Here is a 12,657-nt window from a genome sequence, read left to right as displayed (position 1 = left end):
TGTTATGAAATAATTATATATATATATTAGGGTTTGGATTAGGGTTAAAATAATTAAAATAAATACTTTTGGGTACATAAAAAATTAAACTAATTACAGAATAATTACCTACAAATAAAAACATACATGTTGAGTCAATACAACAGTTGATATGAAATAGTCGAAATATTCACATATTGTACAATTAAACAAAGGATAATTAATAAATAAAATATAATTACTTACATTTAATGTTATGAAATAATTATATATATATATTAGGGTTTGGATTAGGGTTAAAATAATTAAAATAAATACTTTTGGGTACATAAAAAATTAAACTAATTACAGAATAATTACCTACAAATAAAAACATACATGTTGAGTCAATACAACAGTTGATATGAAATAGTCGAAATATTCACATATTGTACAATTAAACAAAGGATAATTAATAAATAAAATATAATTACTTACATTTAAAATCCAATAATTATGGGATAATTATATACACAGCAAAACATACTCGTTATACTAATACGACAGATAATATGTAACAGTAGAAATAATACAGCAAATTATACAAATAATACGTAATTAATAATGCAACGTATTATACGAAAATATACGTAATAATAAAAATAATACCACATATAATACAACGTATTATTCAAAATGACATGTGATAATACCGATAACACAACAGATTAATTCCAGAAATTTCTACCGCACAAAATTAATTTATAAATATTAATATCATTTAAATAAGTATAAAACTTAGATTTTAAATCATAGAAAATTGTAGAAATTCAAGAAAAATATAAATACTCTTTTAAAAATTATAATTAAATATTTTAAAATTCTAAAAAAATTATTTTATTTAGTATCAAAATTCATGGTCCTTACATTCTACCCCCCTTAAAACAAATTCCGTCCTCGGAATTAAACTCAAGGACAGAGATATGGAACGAGAGTTGGTACTCGCAAATCAACGAGACAAGAAATAATGAGAAGCTCCAGAGTCAAGGGTGATAAAGCAAGAATGGAAGAAACGAGAACTTTATCTAGTATAGAAGGAAGATACATCTAAACTAGCACTCATAAATAATTCCTATCATAATATCATAAGGTAATGCGAAATGAGAAAGTTCATACGCAAATAAAACTAACAATAAACTATTCTTATCGGTGATAACTTCGTTTTTCGCCTCTGCTTCCACAGCTGACATCATGAACATCTGACGAGGTGGTTGATGCCTTCGCGCTTCCTGATAATCCTGCTGCTGTTAAGGAAGAGGCTCTTCTCGAGGATAAGGTCCGTGCTGAACTGGACCTGCTGAGTCTGATCGAGGTGGAGCTGGAAGAGCTGCTCGAACTGGAGGTGGGGGCAAGCTGACCTGTTGTCGCTACGGATAGTCCCGGTTGACATGGTCAGGGGATCTACAGTTGAAGCATAGACGAAGACGTTTGGGGCACTCCTGATGGGTATGCCCACGGAAACTACAATAGGAGCACTGCACCGAAGGCCGGTCATGAGTCTGCACTCTAGGGCGCTGATAGGGATGCACATGAGGAAGTGGCTGGCGCTGAGAAAACTGATGTCGCTCCGGATTCTGCTGCTGCCTCGAAGGTGAACGATCGATATTCCGGGCCTGAACTGCTGGTGTCCTGCTCTGAATCACGTGTGAGTCTTCAAGCTCCTTATGCACGCTCTCAACCTCACGTGCTGCATCTAACACGACGTCGTGGGTCGCAAGTGCTCTACCAGCTAGAGCAAACCTGATATACTTATCCAGGCCCTTTTGGAACTGATGCCTCCTGATAGTGGGGTCTGTAACAAGATGAGGAGCATATCGACTCAAGGAAGAAAACTCGGCCTCGTACTCATCAACTGTTCGCCCTCCTTGCTTGAGCTCCACAAATCTTCGCAAAAGCTCGCCCGAGCTGACTGAGGAAAATATTTCCTGTTGAAGCGCTTGGTGAACGTCTCCCACAGGATGGGTCTCTCCAGATGAGTTTTCTCTGCAGTCCACCAAATTTGATCCATGTCGGTGAGCTGAATATCCATAAGATCCACCCATTCAGCAGGGGCAATACGGGTCACCGTGAGAATAGTCTCAGTGACCTTTAAGAATTCCTCCGCTGCTAGGGGTCCTTCAGCACTAGAGAAAGAAGGGGGCCTCATATACCGGAACTGCCTGACGCTAGACTCTGGACGAGGAGGAGGTTGGTGCTGAGGCTCCCGCTGCAGCTGCCTAGCTAGGTGCTGCTGATTCGTGGCCAATCCCTGAATCATCGCCAGAAGTTGGTTTGGATGCACTTCGGGCTGCGGGACACTGCTACTAGATGGGTTACTAACACCACGAGTACCAGCCATAGTTCTGAAGGAAAACGAGGATCAAAGAATTAGGGTTAAAATCAAAACTATATATTAGAAAATAGGAGTTAAAACATAGTTATTAAGATAATAGTATAAGAACTTAATCATAGTCTTACGGATGAAATATGATATGTATCTAAATTGTCTACCAGACTCTTACTAGTGAGGACTCGGGACCGTGACCTGCATGGGCCACCAAAAAAACCTGTCACGCCCCGCTTCCCAAAATACCTGGGAACCGGAACGTGAACAAGCCCGCGACATATTAGATTGAGAAGAACTACACTCTACCCTTTTTTTTCTCTTTTCTTTTCTTCTCAATCCAATACGCTAAGCGTCTGGAAATAAGTACAATACGAAGTCACAGGTCCCCGATCACACATAGCAAGAATATAAAGACAACCCAGAATACAATAGACATATCATCAATGGTAAATCATCCCAGACATAAAATATGGATCAAACGTACCCTTATTATAACAACAGTTCAATTAGGAAATAAGAAATACATAGTCCATAATAAAGGAAATAAAATAACTAAATCTATCATCAAACTAAAGATAGGAAATAAGAAATACATAGTCCATAATAAAGGAAATAAAATAACTAAATCTATCATCAAACTAAAGAAAAGTGCGGTAAAAGAGTTTTAATATCCAACTACTACTACAGAAGAAAATCACTACGCTTCAGTTGGTTCTTCTACTCCTTCTGCAAGACACCCCTCCTAAGAATCTTCTGGCTCCTGTACGATTCCGAACTGAGGCTGCTCATCTCCTAAATCTGACGTACACCCAGAAAAAGGAGTACGTCAGCGTGTGGAACACACGACAAGATCCCCCAAGGCAAAACAAATACAATAACAATAATGATAATATATGCATGGTCAATGCGATAGCAGAAATAAAAATAGAACATGTGATGATAGTAATAACGATAGAGGCATGCAACTAGAATACTAATAATCAGATGAATCCAAAAATCAACCAAATAACAAGATCATGCAGGTAGCGATCAGAAACTATCCAAACAAAAAAACCATACAATAGATGGAATTAATATTTAAAAATCTACAACAAGATACGTAGTACGTCGAGCGAAATAATCCAAACAATGAAACCCTTATGTATATACCATATGTCTCAAATTATAGATAATTAAATACTAATCCCGATCTATATATGAAAAGGAGTACAACCGGCCTATATCTCACAAGAATCATACTTAGCCAAGAATCGATGTCATGTAACTAACTATCACATCACTCATCTCAAATAATCAACAATCTCAATATCCCTGCTCCTCAGACCCACCCCAGGCCAAAACAAGACGCTGGCGTGAGCCTGGAAAATAAATAATAATCTCGATATCACCTCACCTCAGACCCACCCCAGGCCGAAACAAGACGCTGGCGTGAGCCTGGAAAATACATCAACAATCACATATCACGATACCTCAGACCCACCCCAGGCCGAAACAAGACACTGGCGCGAGCCTGGAAAACAATCAATAATCATAACCGCTCACATGGACCAAGACTTCTCACCTTAATTCTCGTAATTCCAAGTCATCTATACATGAGATTCTAGATCCTAACTGTGTCATACAGATCACTATAATTATGTACTCCTCATGATTCTCAACATGGAATAATAAATGTAATTACGCTAAGTGTCAAAGTCATGAAGTGTGAACAGGGGTCGTGATCACATGCAAGAAACATACGAGAACAAAGCTATTATTAACAATGCAAGATGAAACTACCATTATAAAACTTCAAGAATAATTTCCCTTAAAAATTATCTCATTTTATTAATTCCAAGAATAATTTCCTTTAAAATTATCTCTCATTATAAAAATTCTAAAATGATCTTCTTAAAATATATTCTATTATTATTTATGAACAGTAATACTTTTTAATTTATAATGATTTCTATGATATTTTATAAAATAATCTACAATACTCTTTTTCTTAAAATAAAATCATTTTAGTCATAACAATCATTCAAAAATACTCCTTATCCAAGATAAATTATTTTCTCGAAATAATTCCTTTTAAAATATTTTTCCTCATTATAAATAATTCTCAAAATACTCTATAAATATATCATTTCTTCCAAACAACACGAAATTAACCATGAACTATATTTTTGACATACTTATTCATCGTTTCACAAAATATATTCACCGTAAAATTTCCAACAACCACAAAATTAATATCATATCAGCACAAACTAATCTACGCACATATGTAATAAATTCATAATTGAGATAAAAAAAATATAAATTAACGAGACAACGAGCAAGAGGGATCTTGCCTCGGGGTTCGTAGAACGAATCGACGTTGACGGACGAGACTACGGCTCACGGATCTGAGTTGGGGACTGACGAGGGTGTCGACGCGGGTCTGGACAGCGAAGGGAAGGCGCTGGAGGTTGGACAGCAGCGCGAGGGAGCGAGGGGGCTGGGGCCGACGTCGGGGTGGTCGAGGGGGTCGCTGAGGACGGCGAACGGTGGGGTTTGAGCGGCTGCAGGAGGCTCGAGAGGGGCTGTCGGCGCGGCCTGGCGGGGCTGCAGGTGGGTGGACGGAGGAGGGGAGGATCTGGGGGCGGTCAGGCGGCGGAGGTGGTGCAGCCGAGGGTGGAGGTGTTGGTGGTGTAGGCGGTTAAATTAAACTAATTACAGAATAATTACCTACAAATAAAAACATACATGTTGAGTCAATACAACAGTTGATATGAAATAGTCGAAATATTCACATATTGTACAATTTAAACAAAAATAATTAATAAATAAAATATATTTACTTACATTTAAAATCCAATAATTATGAGATAATTATATACACAGTAAAACGTACTCGTTATACTAATACGACAGATAATATGTAACAGTAGAAATAATACAGCAAATTATACAAATAATACGTAATTAATAATGCAACGTATTATACGAAAATATACGTAATAATAAAAAATAATACAACGTATTATTCAAAATGACATGTGATAATACCGATAACACAACAGATTAATTCCAGAAATTTCTACCGCACAAAATTAATTTATAAATATTAATATCATTTAAATAAGTATAAAACTTAGATTTTAAATCATAGGAAATTGTAGAAATTCAAGAAAAATATAAATACTCTTTTAAAAATTATAATTAAATATTTTAAAATTCTAAAAAAATTATTTTATCTAGTATCAAATTTCATGGTCCTTACACAATATAATCATCCGGAATAGCATTTCTCCTTTCTCTCGTGGATCTCCGTAAAGGCACTGGTTCTTGAGGTTGTTGAGTTTGTTCTTCTAGAACAGGGAGTTGTTTAACATTATCATCTTGAGGTTTTAGATTTACTTCTTGAGCAACAACAGGTATATGAACCTGGATATTGTCAAAAGTAACTGTATGGATTGGATCTGAGGCTAATTCCTCCTCAAAAGCAATGTCTCTGACCTTATTTCTCCCCCCAAACTCAACATCCTCAAAGAATGATGTTGTTCCTGTCTCAAAAATATTCCTGAGTGTGGGATCATAAAACTTATAGCCCCTAGAGCGTTCAGAATACCCAATAAAGTAGCTGCTAACTATTTTAGAGTCCAATTTCTTTTCATTTGGCCTGTAAGGATATGTAAGTGCTTTAAACTGGGCTTTCGACCAGTCGAAAGCTCATAAGGTGTTTTAACAATTGCTTTACTTAGCACTCTGTTTAGAACGTAAGCTGTTGTCTTTAGTGCTTCTCCCCAGAGTGACTCTGGTAAAGAAGAATGAGATATCATACTTCTTACCATATCCTTAAGAGTTCTGTTTCGTCTTTCAGCTAAACCATTCATGCTAGGTAAACCCGGCATGGTGTATTGTGGGACGATACCGTATTCCTCTAGGTATCTAGCAAATGGTCCTGGACGTTGTTCACCTGCACCATCATATATGCCGTAGTACTCACCACCATGATCAGACCTAACGGTTTTAATTCTTCTGTTGAGTTGATTCTCAAATTCAGCTTTATAGGCTTTGAACATGTCTAGAGACTCAGATTTTTCATGAATAAGATATAGATACACATAACGTGAGTAATCATCTATGAATGATATAAAATATTGTTGACCATTCCAGGATGCCATAGGGAATGACCCATAAATATCTGTATGTATCAATTCTAAGACATCTGAAGATCTATTGGCACCTAATCTCTTAACTTTGGTCTGTTTTCCCTTGATACATTCAACACATACGTTGAAATCTAAAAAGTCAAGGGAATCCAAAATGCCATCAGACACAAGACGCTCAACTCTACCTTTTGAGATATGACCCAAGCGCTTATGCCATAATGTCGCCGAATTTTCCTTATTTAATTTACGCTTAGTACCACGTGATTCACATGCAAGAATTCATTATAAGAAGTAATTGTATCGAGCAAATATAAGTTATCATAAGTACTCAAGTAACCAGTTCCCATAATATATGAATTAAAAGATAAACTGAATTGATTGTTTCCAAATGAACAAGAATAACCTGATTTGTCCAATACAGAAACTGAAATCAAATTCCGTCTAAAAGACGGTACTACAAAAGTATCTTTTAAGTCCAAATAACAACTAGTTCCTAATAGCAACCTAAAAAAGCCCAATTACTTTCACATCTACCGATTGACCATTGCCCACAAAGATTTATCTTTCAACATCACTTGGCTTTTGTAGCTCAGGCAACCCTGCATAGAAACACTTATGTGAGTAGTAATACCAGAGTCTAATCACCAAGTGTTTCTAGATACTGAAGCTAAATTAACCTCAGAACAGACCAAAGTAAGGAACGTACCCTTATTAGCACGCCAGATGTGATATTTGGTACAATCCTTCTTTACGTGTCCAGGCTTGTTACAGAAGAAGCAACCATGATTATCCTTATGTTGTTTCTTCTAAACTGGACCCTTAGCAGCTTCATTACCATTCTTTCTTTTCTTGTCCTTATCCTTAGAGGTATAGGCCAAATGGGCACTTTCAGTCTTATCTTGTTTCAACCTGTCTTCTTATTGCACACAGTATGAAATGAGCTCATTTAGAGTCAATTTCTCCTTTTGACAGTTATAACTGACCTTAAACAGATTAAATTGTGTAGGAAGAGAGAACAGGACCAGATGCACCAATAACTCATCACAAAGATTAAGTTTAAGTGCTTTAAGTTTTAAAGCAATATGAGACATTTCCATAATGTACTCCCTTATATTTCCTTTACCCTTATACTTCATTGAAATCAAGCGAGCTAAAAGCGTGCTTGTTTCTACCTTATCGTTTTTCGCAAAATGCTTTTCAATTTCGGCAAGGAAATCTTTAGCCTTAGTAATCCCTTCGGATTCTATGCCCCTGAAGGCTTCCGGAACGTCACGCTTAATGATCATAAGACTCATACGATTTGAACGCTCCCATTTCTCATACTCCTTCTTTGCATCAGGAGTGCTATCCGCATTGAGAAGTTAGGGTTGTTCAGTTCTTAATGCATAGTCAAGATCCATGTAGCCAAGAACAATTAGTATGTTCTCTTTCCAAACCTTGAAGTTTGTCCCATTTAGCATGGGAGTTGAGTTGATGTTAGAAGAAATTATTACAGAAGATGCATTAGCTAAAATAAAACAAAAAATGCTCACATTAATAACCATAATTAGTAATCAATAAAATTCAAATAATGATAAATCCCATCTCAAGATATCTGGCATAACATTAATATCAAGTCTTTGGACAATAATATTAACTTGTAAGTGATACCTTGTTGCAATGATCAAACATTGACAATAACTCATGTCAAATAATAAAACTATCTTTGGATCGATTCATTATTCACATGTAAACCTTATAATTGTCACACGTTTATCATCGCAGATGTGTATGTAGTTTAAATAAATATTAACCTTTCTTTGGGCCGATTAAATATTTACACGAAAACATACACACAAACATCTCACATTCCTCATGAACAATCTACACAAGAGAGGTTACTTTGGCAACTTCTTGTTTTAATTAATCAATTGGAGTGAGAGACAACCGTAATACCTTAGTGTCATAATATTTGAATTAAATAATTGATTAACTATCAAATTAGATTTAAATTAAAAGGTTTTAATTTAAATCAACTGAATTTCCAAAAAAAAAACTTAATTGGGGTCTCATAGCTTAATTAGAGCCCATAACTTAATAAATTAAGTATACCAAAGTGGACCCATGAAAAGCCGAGGCTTAACCATAGTGAACACAAAGTTCGCTTGACTTCGAACGCAAGGTTCATTTAAAAAATGAACGTGATGTTCAACTTGAGAATGAATGCAAGATTCGTTTTGATAATGAACGCGAAGTTCAACTTGAGAACGAACGCGAGGTTCGTTTGGATTGAGCACAGTGCTCGCCTAAGGATGAACGCGGAGTTCGACCTGAGAATGAACGCAATGTTCATCTTGAGAACGAACGCGAGGTTCGACTTGAATTGAGCGCGAGGCTCACCTAAGAACTGCGCGCGAGGCTCAACTTGAATTGAGCGCGAGGCTCACATGAGAACTGAGCGCGACGCTCAACTTGAATTGAGCGCGAGGCTCACCTGAGAACTGAGCGTGAAGCTTAACTTGAATTGAGCGCGAGGCTCACCTGAGAACTGAGCGTGAGGCTCAACTTGAATTGAGCGCGAGGCTCACCTGAGAACGAACGCTAGGTTCGTTTGAATTGAGCGCGAGGTTCAACTTGAGAACGAACGCAAAATTCGTTTGAATTGAGCGCGAGGCTCAACCTGAGAACGAACGCTAAGTTCGTTTGAAGCTTTCAAGCCTGCCAAAGTTTAAGGTAACCGCCTCCTTAATTATCGCCACATTTTCACGCACGAACCCTAAGGGTTTCAATCTGAAACCGCCGCCGCCATTACTCCTGCACCCAAAGGTCGAAACCCTAGGGTTTCCTGACGTAGCTGTCGCCGTCGGAGTTGAGAGCGAGGCCGCCAGCGAAGCTTCGCCGGCGAGGAGCATGGGACCGAAGACCAAACAAAATAGGAGATCCAAAAGATTTTTCTCGATTTTATTTCAAAAAACAGATCCAGAATCGAAAAAAACGAATTTCCTTAATCCAGATCCAAGCAAAAGCGAAGAAAAAAAATCCAAAAAATTGAAAACTTTACTGTTCAATGTGAATTTTTTACTGTTCATCCGAAAAATAAAAACCGTTACTGTTCATCCAAACGTTACTGTTCATCCAAGAACATTTCTAAATCCAAATTAGAGATTTTAAGATCAAAAAACCCAATTTTTAAGAACTTAAACCCCTAAGAATTAATCACATGTGGTTCTGATACCACTTGTTAGATCTTAAATAAAACTTGAGATCTAAATCTTACAGTCATGATTAATTCAAAGAGATTGACAAGAATTAAAAAGTGCGGAAACATATACCTGAATCCATTGAGGAAACCTTATTAGGGTTTTGATGATCTTCTAAACTTAGGGTTTCTCTTACCAAATTTCTCTCTAGATGGGGGTGAAGAGAATTAGAGAATGTAACCCTAAATTAGGGAGCATAACCCCTTATTTATAGATGTGCATTTGCAATTTGACCCATCATCAAATCACAATTACAACCTGGTATATGCACATATAACCCCATGATTTATTTAAATACCCATTAACCCAGATTAATTGATCACTTTAGTGGGTTATCCTTAAAATATAGCAATACACATTGATTAATCATATGTGCCCACAAATAGATTTAATTAGATTTAAATCCAACACCAGTATCTTTTGGGTACATTACACTGGGCCTCCAATAACTTTCAAAATGCGTTATGTTGTTATTTTGCTCGAATTTATGGGCGTTGTCTACGAAATGCTAAAATTGTTTGGGGGTTTTAGTGTAACTTATCCTAATTATAATATCAGAAGTGCAGTCAAATTGCGAACAGTGAAGGGCAGTATAGATGTACACGTAAAAGCACCCAAAATGAAGTAAATACTTGTAACTCGAGAATTGTTCTCCTTTTCTGCCTATTATATATGGAGGAGTGGAGATAACCCAAATCCTTTTCCACATAATATGCATCGAAAGGCCCCTTTTTATTTCATACTAAGCAATGTTACAAACATCACACACACAGGTAAACATACAATTATTCAAAGCCCAACAAAAGGGCTCACGCTGCTTCTTGACTATAATCAAATCTCATGGACATAAACGAGAGCACATACGGCAATCAGTTATCGGAGAGCTCCCAAAAACGCAGCATTCCTCGTGTGGCTTGCACTTCACGGTGGGTTCTGGGGGGTAAAAAGGGGGAGAGAAAAAAAATTTACAATCAAGAAAAAAGTTCAACCAAGGATAACAAAAGTTCTAGGCTAATTAGAAAACACTCTATATCTATGATTTGTAGGAAGCTAGCATCACTTGATACACTCGCGAAGTGTTCCTTAATATCTAATAGAAATTTAGAGTTATATATGTAAGGCTTTTGCATTGTTGGAGCATAAATTAAGCTAGCTACATCGATGACAGGATTGTTTAACATGGTATAAGAGAACATCTTATATATGAGTTACTTCTAAAGTGCATTAAATTAAAAAAGATATTGATCCGCAGGTCTAAATTTTTAGCTCATTAAAAATAATCTCAACCTGCTGAGACTTATCACAGTATAATTAACCGTGTAGCGCCCGACCCTCATCACAAAAATTTTGATGCAATGGTGTCCTTTTGAAATGCATAAACTATTGGAAACTAAAATTAATTAAGCCAAAAAAAAAAAGAAAAAGAAAAAGAAAAAGGAAAAAAAGAAGAAGAAGAGATAAACAAGTATATAATTAATAGGTCTATCCTTGTATGTAGAATATCTAAGCTGGTTGATCTCACCATTCTTATCCTTTAGCGGCTTATTTTGCCAAATTAACTATAACAGTTAGATATCTATCATACAATTTTGCTACAGATCTTAGAGAGTTTTTTCCTTAGTACAAAACAATGCACAGATGAATTGAACTTTGTAAATTTGCCAAATAATATTCTACTTTAAAAAGAGGGGAAACAAAATTCTGAGGAGAAGAAAATATATACATACGCTTATATTTCTCTTGGGGGTCATAGTTTGCAAGAGGCATCCGAGCGGAAAGTGCTACCTCCGTGGAGGAAGCCAGAAGCAAAGTGAGCGCAAAGAGTAAGGCGATGCTCTTCATAGTTTCTTCTCTCCCTCCCTTAAAAGCTTAGAATGGGATCGCTTCAAGTTTACTGATTCATTGAACTGAAGGGAGCAAGTATATATCTATTTATAAAGATGACAGAGTAAAGGTGGGTGAATATGTGGATAGCAAATTTGCGAATTTAATATGTTATTGGTCTATATATTTTGGATAAGTATTCACATGGGTTGTCATTGATGATAAGCAGGACACCTCACAACTAGAGGGCCTCCTTGTTTGACAAATATCGATAACGTAGAAACCCTCCATGCACGCGTCTCGTAATTATTGTCAATTCAATTCACTGCAGTCAGTGGTCTGACCGACAGATAATTTAAATATCAATATGATTGGCACATCGTCTTTTGTTCAAATGAGCATTAAGTTTTAATTTATATATCTAAGAACAAGCGTTTATGTAAGAAAAGATTAATGCACCAAGCACCCAAAATATGAGATCAAATGGTAGGATTAGTGATGTGTCCCTTCTTTATTGGATAATGAGTTGGTCATGCTTACTTATTACCAACTCATTATCCAATAGGGGAGGGACACATCACTAGTCCCACCTTTTAATCCCATATTTTGGGTCCCCGTAGCAGCTCTTACATACGAGCATGATATTAAACGGCCCACCTATGTCACTCGAGACCGGTCAAATCTCGGAACACTCATTAGATAGAGTGTTCCGATAAAATTTGCACTCAACTGACTCAAGGTATGGTCATATGTGTGGTTAGAAATTGTTTATATCATTGCATAAATGTCCTGCAAATTTGTAATTACAAATCTTATTAGAACTATCCACGTGCAAGTGTCACGAACCGCCCCATTTTGGCTCAATTGGGTGCATTTGGACTCACTCATTAAAGGTTGGGTCCATGAAGTTTCTTGGGGTTTCTAGAGTTTTCTTACATTTGACAAATATCATGTATCTAGAAGATTCAAGGAAAGTCTCATGTAAATATCTAGGGAGATATTTTAGAAGAAGAGTCTAGAGACTCAATCCTAATCGTTGGATGTAGGAACAATCTAGAAGGCTAATTATAGCTATTCATTGTAAGCTAGCCTTGCCTATAAATAGGGGGCTAAG

At 36.6% G+C, this 12,657-nt stretch overlaps 1 protein-coding gene and 1 long non-coding RNA gene across 2 annotated transcripts; both read right to left on the bottom strand.

Annotated features, from left to right (window-relative positions):
- On the bottom strand, window positions 1,386-2,356 carry LOC109823206. The gene is made up of 2 exons (XM_020389492.1): window positions 2,077-2,356; window positions 1,386-2,035 (listed from the first exon to the last, which is right to left on the bottom strand). Exons 1-2 carry the CDS (start codon window positions 2,354-2,356, stop codon window positions 1,386-1,388), a joined length of 930 nt encoding a protein of 309 aa, XP_020245081.1.
- On the bottom strand, window positions 10,349-11,635 carry LOC109824573. Its single transcript, XR_002242681.1, has 2 exons — window positions 11,447-11,635; window positions 10,349-10,652 (listed from the first exon to the last, which is right to left on the bottom strand). It is a non-coding gene; the product is annotated as an uncharacterized LOC109824573 (long non-coding RNA).

The sequence above is a fragment of the Asparagus officinalis genome, chromosome 9 (assembly GCF_001876935.1).
Source record: "Asparagus officinalis chromosome 9, Aspof.V1, whole genome shotgun sequence".
Classification (NCBI taxonomy): Eukaryota; Viridiplantae; Streptophyta; class Magnoliopsida; order Asparagales; family Asparagaceae; genus Asparagus; species Asparagus officinalis.
The sequence above is the reverse complement of the archived record's forward strand: the minus strand, read 5'-3'. Positions and strand labels throughout refer to the sequence as shown.

Excerpts from the sequence above, each read along its gene's own strand:
- LOC109823206 (XM_020389492.1), bottom strand. The coding sequence starts at position 2,356 with ATGGCTGGTACTCGTGGTGTTAGTAACCCATCTAGTAGCAGTGTCCCG. Across the intron at positions 2,036-2,076 it reads GACTATTCTCACGGTGACCC|CTCACCGACATGGATCAAAT; the intron begins GTATTGCCCCTG and ends ATGGATATTCAG.